Below are 27,909 nucleotides of genomic sequence, written 5' to 3' on the forward strand. Positions count from 1 at the left end.
CCACAGTTCATTTACAATAACAGAAGCTATCACTCTCCTCGTGTCAACTCCTGAAGTTTGGAGTGGTGCCCATCAGAGCCCTGGCAGTGCCCGCCAGTGTCTGTGCTCTCACCAGGCTCTGGTTTCGGGGCTGGTAAACAATGCCAGTGGTTAGGTTTGGTAATGGATCTAAAGGGGGGGACGCTGGCACAAGGCCGACCCCCAGGAAAGCAATCTGAGAGTTGGCCTGGGTTGGCTAGAGGAGTCCCTGAATGCTCAAGGGCTGCAAGGGATGGAGTGCTGGGCATGGGCCCAGGCGTCATGGAGGTAGGGGAGGCTAACAACACAAACAAAGCAGCCCCCAGACTGTCTGGTTAGTGTGTTTAAGAATGAGTGTCTGTGAATGAAATGGGAGGAAATAAAAAATAGTGTGTTTGTACGCCTGAATGGAAGAAAAACACAAGAAATACATGTGTGCATGTGCGTTTGTATGTGTGTGTGCTTAAGTGTATGAGAGTTCTAGTACTACTTACATGTTGTGCAGGACACACCAGCCACAGTGGGGATCTCCTGATCCGAGACATTCACTGCAGGTTGAGTACTGACCACAGGCCTCCACTGGCACCCTCGAAAGCTTCAGAGAAAATACAACAGTGGTTTAAATATAGTGGAGACACTCAAGTTTGCATTTTTGTATATATGAATGAAGATGAGAAGAATTAAACGGAAACATTATCGCAAGACAGACAGAGAATGTGAAATGGAAGATTAAAAATTAAATGAATGTCTTAAGAAATTTAACAGTAGTGTTCAGGAATGTCACGGGAGGAGTTTTAAATGTGATGGAGATGTGTGTGCATGTGTGTGTGTGAGAGAGAGAGAGAGAGAGAGAGAGAGAGAGAAATTAAGTTTTTTCCGAGAAAGAGATGGACAGATAAATAAATGGATTAGGGGAACCAAAATACTGTTTTCAATTACTTGCCAACTTACAAAAATCCTCCCCAGGTTAGGAAAGCATAATGAATTTCTATTCCACAAACGCCAGTAATGGATTACAAGTAACACAAAACCATGAAAAAAAGGGATAAAAAATAAATGTGTACAGGAAGTGTGAATAGTTGGATAATGGTCATTTTTCCTGTTCAATACTGATGCATCTAATCTTATGGAAATGTAGCAGAGTAATTCCGACAATCTCTCAAGAGTACAACTTAGAATTGGAATAGTATCTGTAAGAATCAGATACTGTATGGTTAAAGCATGTGTAGGTGGAGAGGTGAACAATGATAGATGCACCGTTTTCTCAAAACACAATATATCTTGATGCAGCATTACTATCTGCATTCTGAATGACTCAGACAAAAACCTCATTATTACTATCAACGTTTAAGATATCTGAAAATTGTCTCTATTACACTTCATTAGTAAAAACAAATTATGCCAACAGACAACAAAATAAATTCCAACAAGGTGTTTTATCTGGTTTGACTACTGAAAAGTGTTTTGTACCAGCACTGATTTTCATAAAAATGTAACTGCTTGACAGCTTCCATCTTTCTTCACTGGCTCTATATGGGAAACTATGCCACTTGGGAGAGCAATCCATCTATTATGATATATAGCCCTGCCAATTCAAACTGGCATTGACTGGCACTGATTGGCATGGGTCTTGAGTGACCGAACGCAAGGGGCAAAGCTGAGGTAAATCTCAGCTGTGCCCTCCTCTTGTCACCATGGTAACAGCATGGTGCAATAATACGTGTTGCTGGCACTTTTGATTAATGAGCCGTCATTGGTGGATGACCGCTGTCACTCACGCTGCTCACCGATGACAGCCAGGAAAGAGAGACGACATCATCAGTGTGGGACTGATATTGGGTTATGATGAGGGTACAGTTGTGTATGTTTATGTGTGTGCCTGCACACTCACTGGAATTTCAGTCTCGAAATACGAGTTTTAGATTAAACTTGTTCAAGCAGATGGGAATCCAGTGCCTTGCTTAAAGACACCATGGTAATCTAAGTAATGTTCAAATCACCTCAGGGCTTCAGTACACCAACTCCAATAGGTTCACAGGATCACTTTGTTTTTGATTCTGGTCTCTCGATATACCTTTGGATATTATTATTCACGTCTTCACAGCACGTTTTACTCACTAAATTCCATATTTGGGGGTATGCAAAGGATCATAATTAAACCATTCGATGTAGGGCATGGCAGAATGTAACAAGAGATCAGAAACGCCTATGTGTAGTGGTATCTCTAAAGTGCAGCCTGGCACTGACGGCGGTTCTCTCTGTTGGACGCACAGACTATCACACTGCACATCTCTGCCTGACAGCCTCTCTCTCTCATAACAAAAAAAAAAAAAAAATCCACACATACACACCGAGTAAATGCTACAATTTTGCCCGCACTCACGGTGGAAGTCATATTTCAACACATGTGCACACTGATACTTGTGGTCCAAAAAGAGACACATAGTGACACTGACACACTGTCATGATGGAGAAGCTCTAAAAACACCACTAGTACATCATTTTCTTTCTTGCTCTCTACGCATATGTCTCTTCTGTGTATCCCTCCCAATACTATAAATAGCATACTCAGGCAGACACACATATACACTGACACAGATTCACACACAGTTGAATAAATTCAAAGTGGGCGTATCTCCTTGTCAAAGTCAAGAGGAATCCTGCATGCTGCTACAGATTAAAAAAATTGCAATTGCATCTTTGTGTGTGTACCTTGGTGTAAAAAATAAATCAGCTGGTATGTTTTGCCCTCCCTACTGTGTAGAGGTGCATTTGCATTGGGTAGATAAAGAGAATGAGTTTGAGATGGAAGCGGAGAGATAGCAACACAAGGGTGTGTGCACATGATCAAACTCAACACTGGTCCTCATTGCATCTCACATGATAGATTCCCTCCCGTCCTGCCACTCTCCACCAAGCCTGCTCCTCCTCCTCCTCCTCCTATGATCCACCTCTGCCTCAGCCCACTACCAGCTAAATAACCTGTTAGTCACTGAAGAGAAAGGCCATTGTGTTAGCCTATGGAAGGATTTCAGCTGCCAAAGCCTTATCATGATAGTGTATGAAACCACAATCTCCCTGTGTGTGCGTATATGTAATCTACGTAGCCATGTCACTGCATCGAGTGGTTTGTCACCTCGCGATCTGCCATAAAAGCTAAGCACCCAGACAGAACTGTAGCAAACAATACCACCTGAACGCTTTATAATTTAACACTTCATCGGTGGCAGATATGCCGTCACACACACCACCCACATGTACACACACACAAAAAAAAAAAAACCACACACGGATATAGACTTTGTAGAATGGTTAGGACCTCCTGATGCCTATCAAGGCCTCAGATGCCTGCATCTGGGAAAATGGTTTTCTCAGCAGATAAAACACACACACACACACAAAGACAAACACATACCACATTCAGAGCCAAGCAGAAACGATGGGTGCCGATGTGAATCCTCTGTTCCAGAGCATGGATTCTGATATCATTCATTGTCTGTCTGTCTGTCTGTCTGTCTGCCTGTCTGTCTGCCTGTCTGTCTGTCTGTCACTCAGACGCTCTGAGGTGTGCAAGATCATACATTCATCATCTCTTCAAAGCCTCCGTTCTCGATCTGGCACATACACACAGACAAGCAGGCAACACTTTTGTCCCCTTTTATAAAAAAAATAAATAAATAAAAAATAAATAAAAAATGGAGGGATTTGGTGGCTTAACGACCCAATGCACCCCTTGTCTCTCTCATCTCGATATCACATTCATTTCATGCAATCTTCCTCATGGGCTTTACCAGAGGGGCAACCATTACGGCTCACTGTCTCTTCACTATGGCTGCGCTATCATATCAGCAGGGATAAATACAAAGGATGGGGTGCATGGCATTTATAATTCCCTCCTGTTTCAGGTGAGCAAATAACAGCCATTACACCCTGCACTCTCCCTCCTGTCACAATAGGGAGAGATGGAGGCTGCTGAATATAATCAGGCTTTTAAAAAAGGCCAAGATCACAGACATACTTTATGTATTAATGTGTGGGGATGGAGATGAAGACTTACTTCATCATTTACTGTGGTGGCACAATGGCATCAAATTATATACTCAGTATACTGTATATACAGTAAGTGTATGTGTGTCAAAGGGACAGAGGGAGGAAAAGTCTTTGCTCTAAGTGTATTCAGAATTTCCACTTAAAGATCTTCATCACTACACGGACTAGATGATAAAGCTCCACTTTGTTTTTCATTCCTCTCTCCCTCTTTTCTTTCTATTGCCCCTCCTCCTTACATAATGCCAGGGGCCTTAGAGTCAACCTGCAGTGGGAAAGTGATCATTTAATAAATCTGCAGAGAGACTTTTATTATTAACTAATTCTTCTGCTTCATTTCTGTTCCTCTCTTTATCCTACTCTTTGCCTGCCCCCTCTACTTGTAATTAAACAGGGATTCCACCTGGAGCCAAACTCCACCACTCCAAATGAACAGAGAGAGGGAAATTAAAGTTATAGCCCAATCCTGCCTCACAGCCTGTAGGGCACACTGAACTTCCTTTATCTTTTCTCTTTTTGCCTCAAGCTAGCTTCGTCTTTTTCTCCCTCCCTGGTTAGTCTGGCACGACACTGGCAGTGCATCATCACCACTGGCCAGAAAGCAGAAATTAGTAACAAATAATTTGGTTAAATGTCTGTAATGGAGTGTGGTTTGGTCATTTGTAATAGTATATTGTAAGTTAGCAATGTTGTGTGCATGTGTCATTTATCTTGAAATTTTGCAAATGACAGCAAGCAAATCAAAAATCATTTAACCTGAAGTGAAACCATTCATATATATGACAATGGATAGGAATACTAATCCCTGACCTGCTGTTATCACAACAGCATGTTGTATTAAATGGAAAAAGGCCTGACGCCCTAAAACAATCACCAACCATATTTCCATCAGCATACCATCACCATGTGTAGATTCCAATGCCCCTGGATAATATGCAGTGTAAACAGTCCCTCTATCCAGAGCAATGTCAAACCTCATTTATCAGTGGTCAACCAACAATCTGTTAACTCCTGGTTTGTCTCTTCTTCCCTTCTCTGTCAAATAATACCTGTAATTCTGTTGCTTATCCCTTCATTAATTTACTGGTGCCTTTTGTCTCTCACTCGTTCTTGTCTTCATATGTCCCACCTCTCTCCTCTCCAGCTGGATGGAGGACAGATTGACGTGGGAGTCAAATGAAGCGAGGGACACATCAACGACCCATTGCCTCGTCACGACTGACGCCCCACTCAATCCGTCAACCACCAACCAACGCTATTATATCATAAACTCAGTTAACAGAGCGGGCCAGTGGCTGCAAATGCAATATTGTTTTCATTTGACGTTCTCAGAGGTCAAACGGGAAAGCCATCCATTGCGCTGTCAGGATTGTCAGCGCATGACAAATGACTCGGATACAATCAATCATCTTCGCTTATCTTTCCATTCCAAAGAGGGTAAGCCCCCCCATGGACGAAAAGTAGTTAAACAAGCTTGAGGCAGTTTACCAATAATAGTTTACACTTAGAATTTCCTGCATTAGGCATACTCTGCTATAGTTTTACCATCTGTTATCTCTGGTACATTTATGCTTACCAAATAAGCTACCAAAAACTGAAGCATGCTAAGCTCAGCAACAACACATTCATACAGAACAACTTGGCCTAACATCATGCTAATGTTTTCCCATTACACTGTCAGTCCACAGTGCTAGAGTCATGCTGAAGACATGATGGATGTCAAGCTAACGCGCATTTAAGGTGTGAGGTGAAGTCTGACCATTAGGTGAGCAAACACGATTTGCATTTTGCCTGTAATGCCATTTTTCCCAGTGGCAGGTGCTAGGAGTGTAGACAGACAGACATACAGTCACACACACACACAAACAAACACACACTGGCCAATTGTGCACAGGCTGCATCATCTTGCCCTGGGGCATAGCCTGGGTAAAAATAAGGCCTGTGACAGAGTGCACAGTTTGGACTGTTTCCAGAAGCCAAGACATTGACAAAAGATGCTGATGATGACTCACATGGATGACAAAGTTTATAAAGTGTCTGTCTGTTATAGAGAATAGTGAGAAGATTCACAACTATCTGCAATGAGGAAAGAGAGGAAAAGACACAATTCAGAAATATACTGAGAAACAGCAAGAAAGAACAAGAGAGGGAAAGAGAGAGAACACAAAGGTAAAACTTCAAAAGAGACTTGGAGTGAACCAAGAGTTCACTCCAACCTTGTCTGCCCCACTTCGTTGACATTTCTCAGAAGTGTGTCAGGCAGCACTGGCTGCAACATATCAGCTCTGTTCACTTGCCTTGGTAGACCACAGCCGCCTGCAGCTAAACTGGGACACAACATAATATGCACATCTAAACACCTCCATAACTCACAGCCACACACTACAGGGGTGAGTAAGCCACACTGAAAGGGATGTGGTGAGAAGCTCCCCGCTGATAAAAATTAAAGGATTCTGGTATTAAACATCTATGATGAGATACGAAGACGCGATACTCCCACAAATTGGCTTGTCGGATTTCCCTCGGGGTTCAAAACAGAAAAACGCATTTGACTTTGAACGATCTCACCCTACAACAGTACACATTTTCAATAATTCACACTTACAGATCTGCATTTGCTACACTGAATATAAATAATTTAGCACCCTGAGTGTGGCAGTCCCAGCACTTTCGAGCAACAGTTTATATGCTGTAGGTAAAAACCTCAGTATATGTTGAAAAAAATCACTTAAGAAAGAAAACCATGTAGTGACATAGTCGACAAAATCCAACCACTGACTGACTGAGCAGTTGTTGGCAGGATAAGCTATGCTGGGTTGCTGGAGGCTAATGGTATGGCTATGAGAACATTGGAGGATTGAATGATTAGAACAGAACAAAAACTGCTTGAACTCCTCCCAAATGCCCTGGAACCCATGTCAAGTCTCAGCACAGCCAGCCGCTGAGTAATGTACTCTGCTGTCAGAATTCTATTCATTTAAATTACTTTCTCATGGTCAGGTCCAAATAGAAACTGTTGACTGCATGGATGCCAAAAGGAGTGGCACTGCATATTCCAACATGTACTATAAGTAGAAAGGCTAATTCATGCTTCTGTGTACTCAACTTTTTTAATTGATGTTTGCCATTTTGGAATGGAAATCTTAATTTGCTTGTCTAAAATGGTATCATAAGCACTCATCATCCACAACTCATGCAAGGAGGTGCTTTTCATCTTTGCTACAATTTACAAAGGTTTACAGCAGCTATTAAAATGAACACTGTGTTAGTGAGTGATTTGTACCTTTAATTTACATACTGGACTAGGACACCGCCTCATTTATTCTACACAGATGTCCTCATTTTCGCTGACAGATAAAGCAGTGTTAAAAGGGTAGTGACATAGTAGTGAAGTACAGCACCGGCTCATATTAACAGTGGAATTGACCCGTCCCTGTCACTCAAGCATCAACCCTAACATCCATTATAACAGCCTATTCTATAATCTGACTGTCCTCTTTTATAACAGAGCATCTAGTTAACCCACTAATAAGATGACTTGTGTCGTGTGTGTGTGTGTGTGTGTGTGTGTGTGTGTGTATGAGAGAGAGAGAGATCCAATTAGTGAACAGCCAATCACTGGATTAATAAGAGAGTAGGGATGACAGATTACTCTGCTAGTAAGGAATGGTGAAAATGGAGGAATGGAGGATTGGGGGATGGCATGGGGTAAAAATGACAATGGGTAACGAGAGAGGGTTACAAATGGAATAAAGATGGAGAGAAGAGAAAAGACCATGGAACACAAAAGGCTGAATCCTCATTCGCTTTACAAATCCCCTTAGAAATGAATAGGGGTTATAGGAGCAAAAATCTATAATCCTGAAAAGAAAAACAAACCTAACAAAGAAGACACATTCACGGGATGGAGGGAAGACAGAGAGAGAAAGAGCTTGAAAGGATGGAAGAGAAATTAAAAGAAGGATGAGAAAAATACAATAACTGGGATGTGGGAAGTATTTTTGGCAGTACACGATACTGCATGCGTGTTTGTGTTAGTGTTTGGCGAGCTCTCTTATCTAATGGGTTTATAATGTGACACAGACAAGGTACTGCATGACTCTCAGCATGATGCTCCCACCAGAAGCTGGATTTATAATTCTCTGTCAAGGTGTTCCAATGTTTCCGCCACATTGCGATTTATTTATAAATTACTATGGTTCCGGCATTTGTTTAGGGTAAATGAAAAGGAGAAGATTACGGAGGCTTTTCACAACTTTTTCCAAGCTGTCTTCGCTATCAACTGCTGGGATCAGAAACAGAAGCAACTCAAGCTGACCTATGATAGTTATTATGGTCTCCACATGGTCTCTGGAGTTCCAATACCCAGAAAGTGTAGTTCAAGTTCACCTTTAGAGCCTCAAAGCCTCTGACTGCAGCCTGTGTATGTAGTGTGATTTATGGGATCAGTATACAGTAAACAAAAACAAAAACCCACACAGAAATCAAATTTACAATTCAGCACTAATTTCTGCTACATGCATTATTGTTAATGACAGCCTCCTTATTCTCACTTAATCTCCTCTCTGTCCCTCTGCTTAGCCTCTCTCCCACACGGCCCTGTGCTCAGCTCTCACGCCAGCCAGGGTCCTGAGGTGGTCTGCCTCATGGTCCACTCCAGGCCTGGCATCACCAATCTGAGGGGATTTTTGAGGGTTTCTAAGCTAAGAACATCAGGGGGATGAGCTATATCGACCAACTCTGTTCTCAGCCTCCTGTTGTGGGCCCCCTCCTCTTCTCTCTTTCTATCATGCATTTCCTTCCTTTCTGTATTTCTCCCTTGTTCCATTTATCACACTCTCTCTCGGTGTCTGGGTCCCAGGCCCTAGAAACAGCAGGTGGCCTTCTGCTATCGACCAGATCAGGCTACTTTCAAAGCATTTTCCACCGCTGGGAATCAGAAATGTGCATGCGTGTTACCTGTTATGCCAAAATATTGCTGTTACATGATTTCTGCATTTGAGATGAAGCAATTTGTGCTCATCTTCTATGATTACAAACACTTAGAAAAAATGCTGTGTTTCGAGTAAATCTGGACAGGTAGTGCTGGAGATAAAGCAGTGTTTTTCAGCTCTCTCAATCTGAATGAAGCTTTGGTCTTACGTTTCACTGACTCTACTGAGCAGAAATGTTTTGATAAGTAAACAGACATCACAATTTGGGTTTGAAAGGATTGGTAGAATAAAGCCACATTCTTTGAGCTGTATTCATTTACTCTTATTTTGTTCTATAAACCCTTAAGCAGTAGAAGAGTGTGTGTTTGTGTTGTGTTTACTCACTGCTCTCTATATTTGTGTGTACGGTAATTCCCAGATGTTCCTCCTAAACAGTTAGTGGAGGTCAGCCCTCTAACTAGGCTAATTACTACGAAGGTCTTCAGACACACACACACACACACACAAGCATATTGACTAGGAAAACTCACTTGGCTCTCTCACTTTTTCCAGTATAAGCTAATTGGCATGCAAATTAAAAATGCTAAATTTGTAATATGATGCTGGGTGATAATAGTGAGACATAACGAAATCCAACATAATGGCATAATGGGAAGAAATGGAAATTAAGTATTACTAATGATTCATTTGTTATTCTGCAATATCTTTTGGTAAGCCCAATTTCATGCACTACAATCAGAAAAATAACAAAACAAAAAACAAAATTCTCACAATGTTGGTTAACAGATTTATACAAAGGAGCAATTGCATGAAACAGGATGCCATGACAAAATAGTACCCTAATGGTCCTTATTCTGCTAACTTGCTCCTCTGCCTCCCTTCCTTTCCAACTCGCTCGGCAGACGCACTGACAGAGACCTCAGGAGAGGCAATGAGAGCTGCATTTGAAAGGGCACCTTCAACTCATTGTCTGTCTGATATTTAAAGTGTTAGCGGGATAATGTGGGCACTTAAAATGTGCACACATTTACACAAACACACTCACATAAACAAACTGCACTGCACATTAGTAAATACTGACACTTTCGTGGTGCCAGAGAGGTCTATAATCCTCTGGAAGCTGCAGACAATATACAGGGGTTACTAGGCTATCGCTGCCAACAAAACAGCAGTGCCCTTCTGTGATTACGGGTGGCAGGAGATAAAGAGGCGGGAGAGAGGGAATGATATGCATATTATCTGAACTTCAGGGCTTTTACAATATTATCACACGCACATTAATAATGAACAATAAATAGGGCTACACTGAACTGCAAAGACAGAGATCAACCATGGGTTCTTTGATGGACCCATCTTTAAGTGATGTGATTACTGGCCCTTTAACGGTGTTTGGTGACCAGATAATGTTTGTGCTGGATACTAAGACGTCTTTGTGTTTACTGTGTCTGTAATGAATTAACTTTTGGGCTCAGGAACCACGTGGATTAATTTCTTTGTAATGACAACTAATAATACGCTTGATTTCAAATTTTAAGAAAAAGGGACTAGATGTTCACAGCTTCATTTAATGTATGTTCAGTCACAAGAGGACTTTAAATGGTCACTGTACCTATTAGGGTCTGAAGAAGACAGGCCTGCACTATTTATCTAGATTTTTCCATGGTTCAACATACAATAACTACATTATTCCCCCACGTTAAACTAAAATAAATTGCTATCTACTGTAAATGTATAAAATATAAAGTACATGCTAGTGACTGTGTCTCTTTGTGTGGAATATAAAAAGAAATATTAGAAATAGAAATAATACAGCAAGTCATAGGTGTGTGCGTGCATTTATGTGAGCACAGCAGGTGTGTTGTGGACTTTCCGTGGTGCTATTTTAGAGAGGTTTTGCCTCTGATAGAGGTGTTCACAGTCTCTCTGTGTCTGTGTCCATTATACAGAGTGCTGCTATTTTGCTCCACATTCCATGTCATCAAAGGTACTAAGAGAGAAAGTACGCAGGCCGACAGACAGACACACACACACAAGTGGACTGAGACCACTCTCCTCTCTCCCTATTATTCAACACATTTATTCACTCCAGCTCTACCCTCAGTCCGTTTCTGTAAAAAGACATGGTCATAGCATCCAACAGTCCATCTAATCCTTTCCTCTCCTCCAGCCAGGCTGTAATGAAATCCTCTATGCTACACCAAAGGTTATTCTACCCTGTGACATGACAAAATGATAAATGCCAGTGGTTATGATATTGTGTCAGCAGGGGGGACGTTTGATGTGTGTATGTGTATGTGCATGTGTGTCTATGAGTCTGACCTGGGTCTCAGACATGACATAGAGGTAGTGGTGGTCAGAAGAGAAGGCCATGTCTCTGAGGATGGGTCCATTCTCCACTGCCTGCACGGTCTCGTACTGAAGAGCGCGAGAGGAGCCGTCTACCCGGATCTGAAAAAAAAAAACACAGAAGCACATTAATTTTTCCAATCACAGTAACGCTCACATTGTTTCTCAGGTTTTAAAAACAAACAATAATGTTAAAGTCATGAAGTATATTATCGAAACAGAATCTTGCTGATTGTGTAATTAAAATTTTCTACACAGTTGGCATTCAAAAAATCTTCAAACAGATACCGAAATAATTATTTTGACTTTATTGATTTAGGAAATAAAACAACTACCAAACTATGAAAGCAGTTACCTCCTTGTCACAGATGCAGCTATAACTAACATCTGATATGGAGGGAGTGAAGTGCGGCGGTCAGGGTCAGTGACATTTTCACTTTAGGTCTGGGATTTCAAACTCAACAACCATCAAGTACACCATGTTAGTAGTGCTAGTGAAAAGTACAGAAAAGCCAGCAACTAAAATAAATAGACTGAGTAAATGACAGGGCTGAACATAAAACATGGAATTAAAGAAAAGCTGAGGGAAAAATAAGCAAAATGAGAAAGATTGTTCTCTTGCACTTGGCAATGGAAGAAAGGTGGCATCTAGGACAATAAAGTGTCCAATTAGGAACCAAGGTATCATTAAAAAGTACTTTTGAACATTATTTTTGCATTCTGCCTCAGGATTTTCCCATCTATCATGGCTTTCAGTGCTGTATCCGAGTAGCTCATCTTTCTATATCACAGTTTCAGCCATTCAAATGTGATTATGGTAATTAAGCATCTGGGCAAGAGGTGTGGTGTGTGGGCCCCTAGGTGTGTTTACTCAGCAGAAAGAGCATGGAGATGGCCCCACACACACTTGGTGGTGTGATAGAAGTGTTCTGGGTTGTGCCTGAACATCTGCTTACATAGTCTCACACACGCACACGCACACAGGGTGGGTTCTAAATGATCCTTTCTAAATCCGGTCCTTTGGCTGTAATTTCCCAGCAACACACAGTTCTGACACATAGCTGCCTAAGCAACTTTCAGTACCCGGTAGAATACATGCTCACACCCACGTAGACCTGTGTGGGCTTGCAGACAGGTGTGAAGCAAGTCTTGTTAAAGTTGTGATGACTCTTGGTAGTTCTTTGTGCTCTTCAGCACTTAGGGGTTCACAGGTAACAGGCTCAAACGGGAGATAATTGGACAGGAAGCAGATGGTCCAGCAGACAGCTGCGTCACTTCATGATTAATTATAAAACGCTGATGACAACATACTCTCTGTCAGCATATCATTAGAAATATCTTTCTGTTGGCCTGCTTTAAGCTAAAATCTTTTTAAAAAGGTCAAGCCTCAAGCCTGTACTCATAGAAAACAGAACCGTTTTTGTTAGAAACTGAAGAAAAATGTGTGGGGTGGATTTATATTTCCTATTTTCGTCTTCCTTTCTAAGATTTACTGTTAACAAAAGATCACATTAAAAAAAAATAAAAAATCAAGAAAAACAACTTTTGTGTGCATGAGTCATAAAACTGCATTCATATATGCAAAGGACAAGAATTCTCTTTGTGCCTTTCTTCCCGCGTCATCAAATCAATACATCTATCAAATACCAGGTAGAATGAATGTCAGCTTTGAGAAACACAATATGCACATTCTTCAAACTTAATTCTACATACCCTTATTTTCATTCTACATTATATCGCAAACCAATCCATAACTATCAGCTGCTCCCCCATAGTCCACTGGAACTTTTTTTTTTGTTATTGCTTAGACAATCAACCATTATATAGTGAAAAGAGAAACCTAAGTACGCAGGGTGCAGTTTAAGTCCTGCCCTACTCCTGCTGCTTCTACTGATATCCAGTTTCACAACATGACATTTCTATAAAACAGGCACCATCTTTCACCCTGATTTCACCCTGCTCTCTCTCCTTTGTTTCTCAGCCATTCTCCCTCTCTCGCTCTGCCTCCTGCTTGGCTTGTCTAGCGATCTTGATCTCAAAGGACCTTGAGTTCTGTGTATCAAAGCCTCACACACTTTCACTGGGAACCATTGTACGCGCTAGGGTCAGTAAAGAAAAGAACAGAAGGCGAATAGGAGAAAGAGAAAGAGGAGAGACAGGTAGGAAGAAAGAAACTTCCACGCGAGCCAGGGCCAGATTCAGCAGGTGGGGTTATCTAATCTGCCCGATCGGATGAGTTAATTTGAGGCGCTGTGCTTATGCGCACCGTACACAGCATGTGTGTGCATGTATGTTAAGATGTGTGTGTATCAGCTTACCCACACTGTATATGAGATAAGTGTATAGCCAATTGCTGAGCAGAGTTAAAGGGCAGATAGTCTATGGCAATAGCTGACTATAGAGTTTTATTGTGTTGGGACTGATCCACAGTCACCAGGGAGCAGAGGCTTCAAGGGGAAGCTCCTGTATATTATCCCTCAGTCTGACCACCGACAAAACAAATGAGCCACCAGGGAGTGCACAGTATGTCCGCAAGCATGCAGCGCTGGCTGGTTGATTCACACGGGGGCTGCAGACACGTAAGGGAGAACGAAAAAAATCAAAGACCAGTGGATGTATTTGTACAATAATTGGCACATACAAAGTATTAATTATCAACTTTACCCTTATTTTCTAATCAACACAGTGGGGTCACCCTGGGCTTGTGGGTTTTGAAACAACCAGAGCAGACTTCACCTCCCCTGATATCAAACTATGTGCTTTAAAGAAATAATATGCCAAAATATCCCCGTACAATGTGCATAGTACTCTAAAATTAAATGAAAACAAACAGCTAGTACATGCGCATTTTTATTACTACAAAACACACTTTCAACAGACAAAAAGCCTACTCAGCCTACACTGAACACAACCAATTCATCAATTCCCTTGATGAAAAGCCAAAGCCAATGATTATGTTTTGTTATGAAACCACTAATCCTAGTTTCATTGTCAGCAACAGCAATTATTAATATATCTTAAAGTATTTTTTTCATCAGCCTAAAATCATTAAGGCAGCCACAGTGGTGCTAGCCAATATTATCTGATTCCTTTTCAACAGTAATAAAGTGGATTAGCTGCTCTATGCTAAATGGATTACAATGCTAATCTCTGCTATCACATTAGCACTACATAATAGACGCTCACTGCCAGACAGACTTCATTTTGCCTCCAAGTAGTGGGAAGGTGAGAGATGCATTGGGCCCACACATGAACGCACACGTACAAGTAAATGTGTTCACACGTGCACTTGCATGTATAGAAATCCTGCCGTTTCTGTCTCTTTCTCTTCACACGCTTATAGCCTACTGTCTTACACACACACACACATGCACACACATTGTCTGGCTGGAGCTACTCATATGGTAATGACAGACACTCTGGGGAGAGTTCCTGGCATTTTTGACTCACAAAGCGCACTTCTTCAGCCCAGCAAAATGTGAGTAGTAAACATGTCTGTGTGTTAGGACACATACATGTGTGCATCTGTGTGAGAAATCCACGTCATACCACAGGTCACACTGAGAAAATCTTAGTCCTCCATAATGACTCTCCTGGCCATAAACTGTATCCCCCTAGTGGCTGTGAAAGAAAACTACACTAACACCATCATTGAGATATGAAGTGCATTCTGCAGTAAAAATGCAGTAGGTTATAGATGCACCAAATTATCTCTGCTAGAATTGTCACTGTCACAACAACACAAACACTAAAATATGAAGTGTTTTTAAATCTATTCAGACCTTTAAAGATCATTACCATTACCTTAGGATCTACCATTAAAGTATAGCAGAATGTGAGGGCAGTGTTGATGTACACCTAACTGCAGATTTATACAGTACTTATACAACAGTTTCAGCTTTGCAGTTCAGAGAAAAACAAATGCAAACCATGTGCAGATGGTATTTCTGCTTTGAATCTGTCAATGAGGAATAATGTGCCCAAAGTGACTATCTCCCTCTCTCCGTGGGGCTAACAGCTAGCAGAAGGTGTGATACAGAGAGGGAAGCCATTCCGGTGTGAAAACCACAGGAGTACCCTATCTCCGTTTCCTCGTATTGGCACTGTGCAACACAAAAGCACATGGAAACTACCGCATTTCCTCTAACTCAGCATGGAATCCATTTTTAAACAGGTAAAAATTTAATGCTGGAGTTGAATTCTATTATGCACATGCAATACACAATAAAAAGAAAATATATCAAGCAACATATGAAAAGCGACATACGAAAAACATAAGAAAATAAATTTTAGTGTCAAGTTATGACAACGCCAAAAATGGACTGCTCGTTTTGTTACTGGTTGAATCCAAAAGACACCTTAAATATTCAAGGTAAATAATCTTGCTGCCCTTCTGGAATCTTCTTCCAGTGAAATTGCCTTCTGAAATTCACTGCTACTGCTAACACATCTCAACACTTGACTTTAGACATGCCATTATGAAGAGACTACTTTAAGTTGAGTGGTGACATAGACAGTCAACCATCAGGACACATACTGCAAATACTGCTGGAGAAGATTTTAGTGTAGTTAGTGCATGTTGGTAGACGTGGTAGGCGGCTGTGGCCAAGTGCAGGAAACACACAGTCAAAACACCCCCCTCTGGTCAAGACCACATTAGGAAAACAGCATATTGCCGGTGCGCCTCCCAAAACATACAATAACTAAACGGTAGGAGTTATGTGTGTAGTTCTGACGGAGGACTGCAAGAGTGATTGGAGAATTGTGTCCTTGCCTGCTATGGCACGGATTTTGAAGTGGCAAAAGGAAGGCTAGTCACACAGAGTTGCAGTCTGTTAAGCATGGCACACACACTAACACACCATGGCTGGAACACACACCATGACCAACATGCTGCTGGTGGAAGTCAGAATAAGCTGCTGACTATAGTATCACTATGGGCTGACATAGGCCATGCAACAACAGTGAGGCGAGTGGGCTGGAGCAGAATGTCATCCAAAGTCATACAGCATGCTGGGAAACTTAAATTACCACAACATTTGTGTGAGGAAATCCACCAAATCACTGAAACGTGCATAGGTAAAGCTTGAGTTAGTGCCAGCATTTCTGCTGAAAAGCAGGGTCATGAAACTTATTCTGCTCGATAAGATAAAATAATAATCATTGTCGCAAAACCTGTTGCTGATGCTCTTCTCTATTGGACTCCAACAGGTTGACATTAGTCAGTAAAATCATGTAAAATGTAAGAACCATGATAATGTTGTAACAACATTGCTTTTATTTCCAAAAGCATGACTACAAGCAAAACGTGCACATGAAGGTCTCCTGGGGTCTCCTCTTTAAAGCCCTTGTGTCACCTGGTCAAGATATCAATCAGAAACATTTTAGAGCAGCAACAGCATTGCCACATGCCAAATGCCACTGTAATCCAACCTGCCACACTTTGCTCAGGTTTCGACCCTCTTTGTCAAACCACAGCAGAGCGTTAGGCATTCAACCAGGCAAGGCAGGACATGCAATAAGAGCCTAGAGAGAGAGAGAGAGCCAGACAAACAGAGACAACTGAGAATAACACTGTGAAAGAGACAAGAAGAAAAGAAAGTACGTATCGCTACTAGATAATGGCAGTGTGTCTCTGCACGCATTCTATTCATGCCGACAGCAATACAATGGTAGCTGTCTGATTGCCCAAATCTGTCCAGCTCATTGAAACATATGGCAGACAGAGAGGGTTGTGGGGTGTGGGGGGTGTAGAGAATAACAGAAGGAAAGGGTGCTAAGAGGCGGACTGGATCCATCTCCGAGTGTCAGTCAATGTCCTCTTCTTGTACACTCGCTGCCTCAATATATAGCTTGAGGCGAGATGGACTGGTGCGAGACTAGTGGGGGAGTGTGGATAATTTGACATTAATCTCAGGGTATTAACGAGGATGTGGCACACTAATGTGGGATGCCAGGATGCTTGTGTATATATGATCCACTATTCACCGGCAAGAATTATTGGGAACAACTGAAGACACGTGTTTTTATTCTATCTAAGAGGAACACTGTTCAGAGGAGAGGGCACTAAAGATATGTGGCTTCTAAGACAAGTACTGCAGGTGACACAAGAATGACTAATGCCATGGTACTTCTACATCTACAATGTCTTTTGGCATACTATTTTATCTTTTATGACAAGCTATGATGGAAACATCTTGCACTTATCCAAAGTTAGAGCATCAACTCAATGCTTTACTGCTTTCCTTTATAGAAGCTACATGTTCGTTTAGTTCATTAAATACACTATAAAATTCCCCTCCTTCCTTCTGGCTTGATTCCTTTCTCTATAGGAGGATGAGTGGGCAAAAACCCCCACAGAGTGGAACTGAAGTCATTCTGTGCTTTAATTCACTATTCTCTGTTTTATGTTTGCGATTAGGCATATCTGCTACACAGCAGGATTTTAATTAATGCGTTTCCCCGGATGTCTGCACTGTGAGGGAAGGTGCTTTGTGGGTGCAAGTCAGGAAATGTCATTGTTAGCGGGGAAGTTAACTACAGAGACTTGCGTTGGCAGCGGCAAAACTATGCAGTAATTTGACCTCTATCCCCTGCTGGGTTTGGTTTTATTCACGTTAATCCTCAGATGCAGATGTTTTATTTTGGCTGGGCTGTTTGGAAACGGGAGGTTAAAAGAAACGTCAGGAAAACCTCTGCAACTCGTTGTTGTGAGGTGAACACATTACAGTATAACAGCCCCTGAGGGTATTAGAGTGTGACCTGAGTGTGTGCCATTGAAGCAGAAATACAAAGTGACTAAAGAGGAAAGTTAAAGAAATACAGAGTCAAAGGGAAAAAAAAAAAAAAATCAATTTAAAGTTTTGTGAGTGAGCAAGTATGTGTGCACTAGTGTTTGTTTCTATTGGTGCTACTCCAGTCTGCACCACCTCACATCTGGGATCTGACACTACAGCAGACAGAGCCGCAGGGGGACCCCTGGCTCAGTGACTGACCGTTGTGGCATTAAAGGTGTGGTACCTGTTAGCCTGCAGGTCCACATGGCCTACTAATCTAACCTTATCCCCCTGCTGAGAGATAGACAGAGAAAGCAAGGAAAGCGGCAAAGAGTAGGACAAGAATGTTATTGTGAGGGATGATGGTGCTGGACGTGAAAGGGGACAAGTGTCTGGAGGCTTCCTAACTCGTTTCTCCCCCCGCTCTCCTCTCCTCCCTCAGTCTCCCCCATGGCTTCAAAGGGTGAGTGACAGGTCTTCCTGCTATCATTCCCTTCACTGCTGAGCTGCCTTACAGCACTGTGAGGCAGGGGGCTCACAGCTCAGCTTTTGTTACTCATTTCCCTCCTCTGCTATTGCTTTTGCTCTTTTTGCTTCTCTCTCTCGTTCTGTCTCAATCTGTAAGTCATGAGGTTGACAAAAATACCTGCAGGCTTATGGCCGGTTCAATCTTGAGAACATTTGTGGCTGCTTGACTTCTTACAACTCACTTAGTTTCTCTGAGATTTCATCCCTCTGTTATTTTCAAAATTCCACTCCCTCTTTCTTGCTATGTTTGCTTCAGACTGTATTTCTCTGCTGCTGCATGTTTTTTGTATATTGTGTCTCATTGATTGATACTTACACAGTCAGATGTGAGTGGAAACAAAAAGCCTGACAAACTTGATGGGTGGTATATTTGTAAGTTTTCCCAGTATCGGTAAAGGCCTGGCACTCGATGCTGTAAACTATGTTCAAATGGACTGGAAGGGCTCTTTTCCTTACATATTTCCTTGGAATATGCATTGTTCCATCATGTTTATTGTGCAGAGAAGAGCCTGTCTCTGTCTAATCCCTTTACTCCTTGTCCTTCTTTTCCTCTGTCTTTTCCCGTCCAATTCCTCTTTCACTGTCTCATTAGAGTCGCAGCAGGGTGTTCGAGGCGACAGGTAGAGATCTCCTGACAGACCTCATTTAGCGCAGACAAATACCTGACCAGGCTGAGAAAAGCCCATACGCACATTTCTCTTTCAAACCAATTATTTCCTCTACTGTTTTTCCTTTCTTACAGAGTTATTCTGCAGTGATAAGAGCTGCTGTTCCTGCCACCGCTGCTGCAGCTACTGACTGGGCCTCAAGGACCCCACAGAGGCAACGGCATAATTTGAGCGCAGATCACCACCTGTGTCTCTATTAGTTGTGCAACCCGGTGGCAGTGCAACAGACTGGTGTGCTACCCATTATATTTTGTGACCAGAGGCCACTGTGTGAGAGCTAAAAGGCTTTAGGAACCATTAATGAAGTCAACATGCTCCCCAGTGTAGTGAGGGCACCAAATCAGCCTATTGTGTCGAATCAAGACTTGGCCTTTCAGGCGACACAGCAGTGCATTAACTCAGAGCTATGGATGCCATTCATTTGGAGGAGTGTGGCTGGCAAACTGTTTCAGCAGGCAGAATAGTACAAATACAGCCCCCTAAGTATAATGACGATAAGATTTTACTCAGTGGGCTGTATTTTGTGTGTATATGTATGTGTGTATAGAGAGAGAATAATAGTACCCATGAAGCTGGACATATGGCAGAGGAAGAAGCAGCTAACTTTCATGTTAGAGAAGCAGAGGGAAGAAATATACATTCCCACAACTGTCTTCGTGTGAATGTGAAAGACGTTCCACTTAAGGATCTATTTATTGTGACAGTTTGCTAAATGAATAGGATAAAATATCAATAAAATACCAACACGACATAAAGGTAAATGAAAACGGGGTACTTTCTATCGCTATGAATATTAATATATTTGCGTTTCCTTGCATTAGTCACAACCAATTTATTATTTAATACAACAATGCTCCCTCATTGTCTCCTCTCCTCTTGCAATGACTGGCATGCAGCCTTCAAACAGAACAGAACATGTTTGCAAAGTTGGTGCAGGCTGACGACTAAAAAAGCAAAAAAGGTCAAAATCAGTGTTACATGTATACATGTAACACTGGAAAGACTACTGTGCCACTCTTCCAATGAGTCAAGTAAGTAAACATAATGATGCTTTGATCAGTTGACCGCATCCTGCTTCCTTAAACTGTCAATCACAATTTATCCAACCGTTGAGGATAATGAGAAGAGGATCTGTTTTTCTTTTAAGCAAAGAAGAATGAGAATCACTGACCTAAGATAACCTACGGTCATGATTCATTGGACACGCAAAAACAGCAGTGACAGGAAAACCTTGGATCAACCTCACACAGAACGGGTATCTAGCTCTGCTCAGGAACTTCATATAAATGTGAGCTATTTGCACAATGGTCTGGTGACAGACTTTGATCAACATGCACGGGATCATGTCACAAACATCCCCACTCTGACCTTTATCCACTGCTGTGCAAGGTTGCGTTTCACAACACAGTAACAAGGGTGCACTCTCTCATCTTCACAGGGCAAACTTAGGGCATTTTGTGATTGGACCATACTCTGCTTCTATAAATGTCAATCAGCAGTATTTCCAACCACTGTGGTAGAAAAGGGCCAGATCCCAAAAGAGATGTCTAGGTCTGATAATGACCTGCTGACAAGCTCAGATCAACTTTAGCCAAGGTGAAGGCATGACTTTGAGAACTCTTTTGTCTCTTTTTCCAGACTATTGCTTTGTTTTAGTGGTTATCTCTCTTTCTTTTTCTGCTTATCAGTCTGTCCTCTTCTCTCTGGTCAATACTCATTTTCGGCTTATTTACCAGGGCAAAGAGAGCAGTTCATTGACTTCAAGACTTTGATTGGTTTCCTGGGTGATAAGCACAAATACATAAATACACAAAGAAACACGTGTGTACCCAACACTCATACATGCCCAAAGAAAATGCTTAGGGGAAAGCAAACCTGAACTTTTAAATGTTTGGCGTGGAAAAGAAAGTCTAGTAAGACATTAGGAGAGACACCAGTGTGTGTGTGTGTGTGTGTGTGTGTGTATCCAGGTGTGTGAATAATAGATGGGGTGCTGAGAGCCAGACGCTGTCTGAGAGCAGACATCACCCTGGATCCCGTTACCACACACTGCCATCAGAATAACTCTGGAGACACAACCATACACACACACCATGCCCCAAGTTCAAGCATTAATACACAATGCACTGGGCTATACACGTGCACAGCCCCGTGCACACTGACCTTTCTGCACCCCTGTGTTCTGTTACTCAACACAACACGATCTCAGTCCTGTGTTTTTTCTCAGGTGTAATCACAGAGATGAGTAATTCAATCTTGCGGTGGACATTTTAACTTAAATGTTAATGAAGTAAACATGTATCCAGCAATTTCCCTAAAAGTAGTGATATAATATTCTTACGGTGTCAGCCTTGAAAGTAAAGGGAGATTGGTCTCAGAGCAGACTAGTGTACACACACATGCACACATATTAAATCTATGGATCACTGACTGTAGCTGAAGATCACATATACTCATGAATTCATGAATTACCAATGGTCTTACCTTTCAGACTTGTGCAGATTTGTGTGTGTGTGTGTGTGTGTGTGTGCGCGCGCACTAGTTTGTATGGGGAGCATTCATTGCCTACCCTTCAGTTTTATTTTGTGGTGATTTATGAGGTACCTACAAAAGTTTCTAATTAAATAAGGAAGCACCTCACAACCAATTCCTCAGAGATAAGCCGGTGTGAATTTCTGTGTTCCCTCCTTATTGTCTGTGCAAGTGTGTACTGTATGTGTGCATGTAGCATGTGTGTATATTTCCTTGTTTTCAGCCCCAAGGGCACTTCCTTTTCTTCTCATCTCTCCTCTTTGCCTTTATTCGTTTATTAAACAGACTGGCATATTCCCTCCATTATACCCGTTTTCTCACCGAAGTGAAAAATTGCACTGCTGGCATAGCACGGGACAGAACGAGAGAGACAAAGAGACAGGCAGAGAATGAGAAAATGAAAAACAAGGAGAGTGAGGAGGACAGGGGGAGTGAGGAATAATACTGCAGCCTTGTCCGATAATAATGGAAATCATCGGAGGAAAGATGGTGAGCCTGAGAAAGAGCAAGACGACTAAAGGCCAGTGTCCACTGAAAATGGTTTGGATGGATTCCATGAAGGCTGTGTGAGTCAGAACAACTACAGGACTGGGTGATATAATGGTGTTAATGTCCATCCACTATAATGTATAAAAATAGAATTTTTTGACTCAATCGTGACCCAGAAAAGTAACAAACCTGAAGAGGTTTTCATCTGGCATCTGAGTTGTTTCCATTACATTACTGTTCGAGCTAATTATTTTTTGTAGTGGACATTCACTGTAAGAGAGCACTAAAATAACAACCTAACACGGCAAGAAGGAATACCAAATACTGCACCCAAGAGAAACAGCCCAGTTTTGTTCATTCACTTGTATTTTCCCTTATTCTCACTCCAAATATCCACCAGAGGCAAACACATTAATCATAACACAAGTTTATTTCTGTCTCCCAGTATGTGGTGCAATACCTCACACTGAATTGTTGGAATTGTATCATTAGGCTATGGCCCTGCTTAAACTTTTAGATAGCGACAGGGTCTCATCAGAAAAACAAATATATTTAGTTGTAGTGACACTTCTCACTAGGTGGTTGCTTCAGGTTTTGTAATATAAGCCAAATAAAGCATTGCATCCATTTGGCTTTTAAAAAGCAGTCGAGAAATGATTCCCAACCTGGTCGTGAACTCATTCAGTAAAACTTTGGTCTCCGTATTATTTTCAAACACACTCCCTCTCTTATACCAGTGAAGACATCACAGGCATAAGCCACCCTTTCACTGACTCCACAGGAGGTTTTTCTAAAATTAGCCCTCCTTTATCAAGGGAATGCATTAGAGTTTCACGCCCATGCATTACGCTGTATCACAAAAGCAATGTATTGTGCATGATAATGGAGGCTTCACAGTGGGAGTCAAATAACTTCATCCCATAAATAAATGAGCGTGTTGTTTCAGGATGGTTGGTTATCTAATCACTAGGACGAGGGAAGAAATAAAGAGAGCATGCAGGCATGTCTGAATAAAAATCATACCTTTACAACTATGTTAACCTGTGTAAGCATGCAGATGTGGGAGTCTGGCTGTAATTATAGACTACTGACATGGAAAGAAACATATTAGCTTCTCTAGTGTAAAACATAATGAACATACACACTTGGTGAAATACCATGCAATCAGTGAGCAGAAAATCCAATTCTGGGTTGATATTAATGCTAATGTGTCAAAGCACAGACTCATAACTTGAATATTGTTCTCTATTCTTCTCTTCAGACAGTAAAGTATGTGTGGAAAATTTGACTTGGCCGATATGCCGGTCTAATTGCATCCAATAACCACAGTCATTCTCTGTCTTACATCAAACTCCCACTCTGTACTCTTCTGCGCTTCTTTACCATCTCCTTGCCTCCTCTCTGTCCTCCATCTCTTATTATCTATATTCATTTCTTCACTGTCTACCTACTCTGCCCTTTTACGGTGTGACATATCAAAGTATGACGAGCAAACAGGCAAACCAAGTGCCCCCGTCAGAGCAGAGCAAGTCTGAATGACAGAGAGAAAAAGAGACAAAGAGGACAGATTGAGAGGAACGGAGATCACCTGCAGAACGTTCAGATAGAGATGGGTGTAAGCTGCACTAAAACTTGAAGACAGATAAAAGTTAATTCTTTCTCAGGCAGAGACAGAGAGAGAGAGAGAAGAGTCTAAGAGGATATTTGGTGAATGGAGCCTGTCAGCTCACGTTGTGCAGAAATCCTCTTATACCTCAAAATTTCAATTAGGTGGGGAAGCATTTTGCTGTGGTGCGCTTCTCTCATTCTGCGCAGGAAGTACAAGGTGCATGAGGTGGGATTTGTCAAAGCAGTGACAGGTCTGCTCCACCTACATTATGATTCACAGAACACACACGCACACGCGCACACACACACACACACACAATGAAAGCTCCCCCCTTCCACCTGCCAGAGCCATTTCGAGTGACAACAGTGGTACACTTGATGCTACTTCAGTGTTCAGTGAGCAGTGTTGCAATTGAGTTTGTTCCACTGAAGAGGATCTGAAATTTAAACTCCACAGGTTTGTGTTGGGCTGCTGTCATCTGTGTGACAGCCACAATTACACTATGTGTCAGCCTCTCCAACTGACACACAGACTTACAGTAATTACAATTCGAAATGTAGCAGCCCATTGTCATGGTTTGTTTTCAATTAAATCCCACCGTAATGTTTGGCTCTCATTTTCCCTTGTCTGTCACCATCTCCATTACCATCATGCATGATAGAAAAAGAAGAAAAATATCCAATCTAAAGTCTGGAGTTGTATTTAAAAGGGTAGAGACTAAAAGGAACTGAGATTTATTTTGTTTTATTAAGAAAATGTTTTAGTACAACAACAAAAAAAAAGAACTCACTTGCACCAACATTACTTTTATTCCCTTTTCTAACTTTTCTCTTTCCCAAACTTCCATAAGTTATGCTCTTTTCTCCTCCTCATCCTCTCATTATCCCATCTCCCTCTGCAAGCATGCACCCATTTTGCTATCTATTTTCTCAGCATTCTTTACAAACGATCCATCTCTTGTTACCTCCATGTCCCATCTCTCAGGCACTCTTTTGCCCTCTCTTTCTTTGCCTATATAGCCCTTCTGCTCCTTTCTTTCCCAAAACTCTATCCTGTCATTCTCTTTCTCTCACCTTTCTCTCCCTCTCTCTATTCCCAGCTTCCCAGCTGGCTTTCATCTTCCCCAGGTTAGATTACTGTAAAGCACTGCCTGTCTGCCAGCATTCCTGAAAGCTTTTCATCTCTGCTCCGATTCATCTGGGGAGACAGAGAGCGAGGGAGTGGGGGAGAAAGGGTGAGGGACAGAGAGAGCGAGAGAGAGAGAGAGGCTGTGTTGTGCTGCAGCTATGGATTTCAGAGTCTTCAGTGGTTAACCTGAACTGCACATTGCATTGGCTGATGGGAAATTTCCCCGCTGGTCTCTTGGCTGTCTGTGAAACGCCCACTCAGAGCTGAGAGCGCACCTCACTGGGGACAGACAAATATGCACACACGTTGGCTGAAACAACACATAACAGGAAATAATATACACACTAACAAACATATCGCCAGTGTAAACACAAATGGGTGTAGTCTGAACATACATTAGAATAAAAAGAAAAGCAAATTGCTCAAAAGATTAAAGAAAAGGAAGGGAAAAAAAACTGATGACACTGAGAAGCAGTATTTGGTTTTGATTCTTGAACACTCACATTTCATCAGGCTCTCCTACCAAGCAGATCAGCAAATCTACAGTCTACCAAATGATTTCTTGTCGCGTTTCGCATTGAAGGCTGAACTGCTCTGGAAGCGTAATGCACTTGGAGATGTGTTTATGGTATAATTGAGCCAGATAGGTACCACTCATCTCCACACAGCCCTCTGAAATTTACTCAGCCCTGAGAGAAAGAATGCATGAGATGTAAACAGAAAATGTGCCTGTGAGTGTGTGTGTGTGTGTGCATTTCTGCCCACCTACATGCATTGACAGCTTACAAACAGCAATACAGGTTTAATTACAGAAAGCCCTCCAGCTGTTTATCGCTCTGCTTCAGTGTGTGGGGGGGGGGTGTATTTGTGTGTTCACTGTATGTGTTTTGTGCAGGTGTGTCTGTGTGTGTTGCAGTGGAAATTGGGGGACTGTGTCAGTGGGTGACTACCCAGTGTAGCTGCACTGTGTGGATGCAACATTTATGTCCAACAAGTGCAAGGTTTGGCTCCTGAGGGGAAAAGCATTTATACTGCTGTGTACGTGTGCCTCTCTCAGATAGCAGCACACATGCATATCAAAAACAAAATGTGCTTTCTTTAACCCTGTTTGAACAGCAAACCACAAATAGCTGCTACAGATGTCTTTCCATTCTGCATTTAGTGAATCCTCCCACAGTTCTAATTTTCTACCAATAAGCTCAATATCTGGAGTATAAGACAGACGAAGGCACACCATTCAGGTTTAAAATATTGCAGATTCTAGGGCTGCAAATAACAATTACTTTCAGCATTGATTAATCTAATGATTATTTTTGAGATTCATTAATTATCGGTTAATTTTATAAAATGTGTGAGGGCAGATATAAAACAAAGAAAACCAGCACATTTTGATATTTGAAAACCTGGAAACTGGTGAATATTTGGCATTTTTGCATGATAAATTGACGATTAAAGAGATTTGTAGTCAATTAATTTTGCTGTCAATCCACTAATCAATTAACTGAGTGATGACACCAACTGGAACAAAATGATTGGTATTGACAACAAGAAAAATCCTATATCCATCTATCCACCTGCTCTAGATTTGTAAGTGGACTTAGGCCGTGTGTGAGAGCATTTCCCTTATGCCTTCCACCTAGCTTTGCATTCTCCCTCAAACACACGGTCACATCATTGCATCCTAATCTCATTGCACCAGGTCGATCCTCTACGATGAGGCTGTGTGATGATATGGTGTTGTGAAGTATTATGGGTATCCCTGTATGTGATATTTATGGACCCGCCAGTCTTCAGGCCCTACTCACAACTCCCACACCCTTTAATCTTACAGCTGTCATCTACTGTCACTGCCTTATGACTATGGTCTTGGCTAGCTGCCAGGCAACACATAGGCACTATGTGTGTGTGTGTGTAGTTCAGAGTGTGAATGTGAGACTGTTGAAATACAACACTATTGTATTGTACAGTAGAGTAAAGTATGTCAGTCAAATGTGGGCCAGAAGTGACAGGCAAATAGGAGGGCTGCTTAATGTTAACACTGGTAACAATCCACAACATCCAATACACAAAGTTTGTTATGATCTTATACAAAAAAATGTATGTAATATTACAGACTTCGCTCCTTGTAAAATCCCTGTATGTTTGGGACAATACACACAGAAATCAAGGGAAAAAGTGAGGGAAGGGTGCGGAGAACAAAACTGTCCTCAAAGCAGTGCTTTCACACTCACAAACTATTCAATTAGCAATTTATGAAAATAATAATTCTTTAGTCGTTGGCATAAACTACCAACCCCACACAGAAAAATGGAAATTACACATAACGAATACATTAACATGTATGCCATGTTAATTCTTATAATCAAAGCTAACAGTATGTGGTGCTTATTGCCCTGAATTATCTACAGTTTTCTCAATAGGCCCTCAGAGGCTGCTGGGTGCTGTCCACATCCTCTGTGTGCAGTTTCAGAAATCACTTGAGGCAGATGAGCGGATTCAATGAATGTGTGAATGAATGAATGAAGTGATCAAGTCTGGCAAAGGGTCTCTTACAGTATTTGAAAAAAGTAAAAGCCTGCCCGCACACACACATGCACGACACACATATACACACACATAAGCACACAACCAGACAAAGACAAGAGGCGCGCTCTACCCTGTTATGATAAGCATTTATAACTAAAGGCTTCCACAAAACAGCTAATTTGTCAGGCTCTGTGGGAAGCTCATTGTTACTGAAGAGGTGATGAGAAATTTCTATGATCAGCCAAGAAAGTAATTATAAAATGAAACATCAACAATAATGAGAGTTGGAAAGCAGCACTCTGCAACGT

At 41.7% G+C, this 27,909-nt stretch overlaps 1 protein-coding gene across 1 annotated transcript in view; it reads right to left on the reverse strand.

The window, feature by feature from the left end:
- plxna4 (plexin A4) overlaps window positions 1-27,909 on the reverse strand; it is a 196,659-nt gene that overhangs the window by 81,802 nt on the left and 86,948 nt on the right. Inside the window, exons 3-4 of the mRNA XM_070854128.1 lie at window positions 11,319-11,447; window positions 513-613 (exon numbers count right to left, since the gene is read on the reverse strand). Of these exons, the coding sequence (XP_070710229.1) occupies window positions 513-613; window positions 11,319-11,447 (230 nt within the window). The remainder of the gene's footprint in view (window positions 1-512; window positions 614-11,318; window positions 11,448-27,909) is intronic.

The sequence above is a fragment of the Pempheris klunzingeri genome, chromosome 22 (assembly GCF_042242105.1).
Source record: "Pempheris klunzingeri isolate RE-2024b chromosome 22, fPemKlu1.hap1, whole genome shotgun sequence".
In the NCBI taxonomy this organism is placed as follows: Eukaryota; Metazoa; Chordata; class Actinopteri; order Acropomatiformes; family Pempheridae; genus Pempheris; species Pempheris klunzingeri.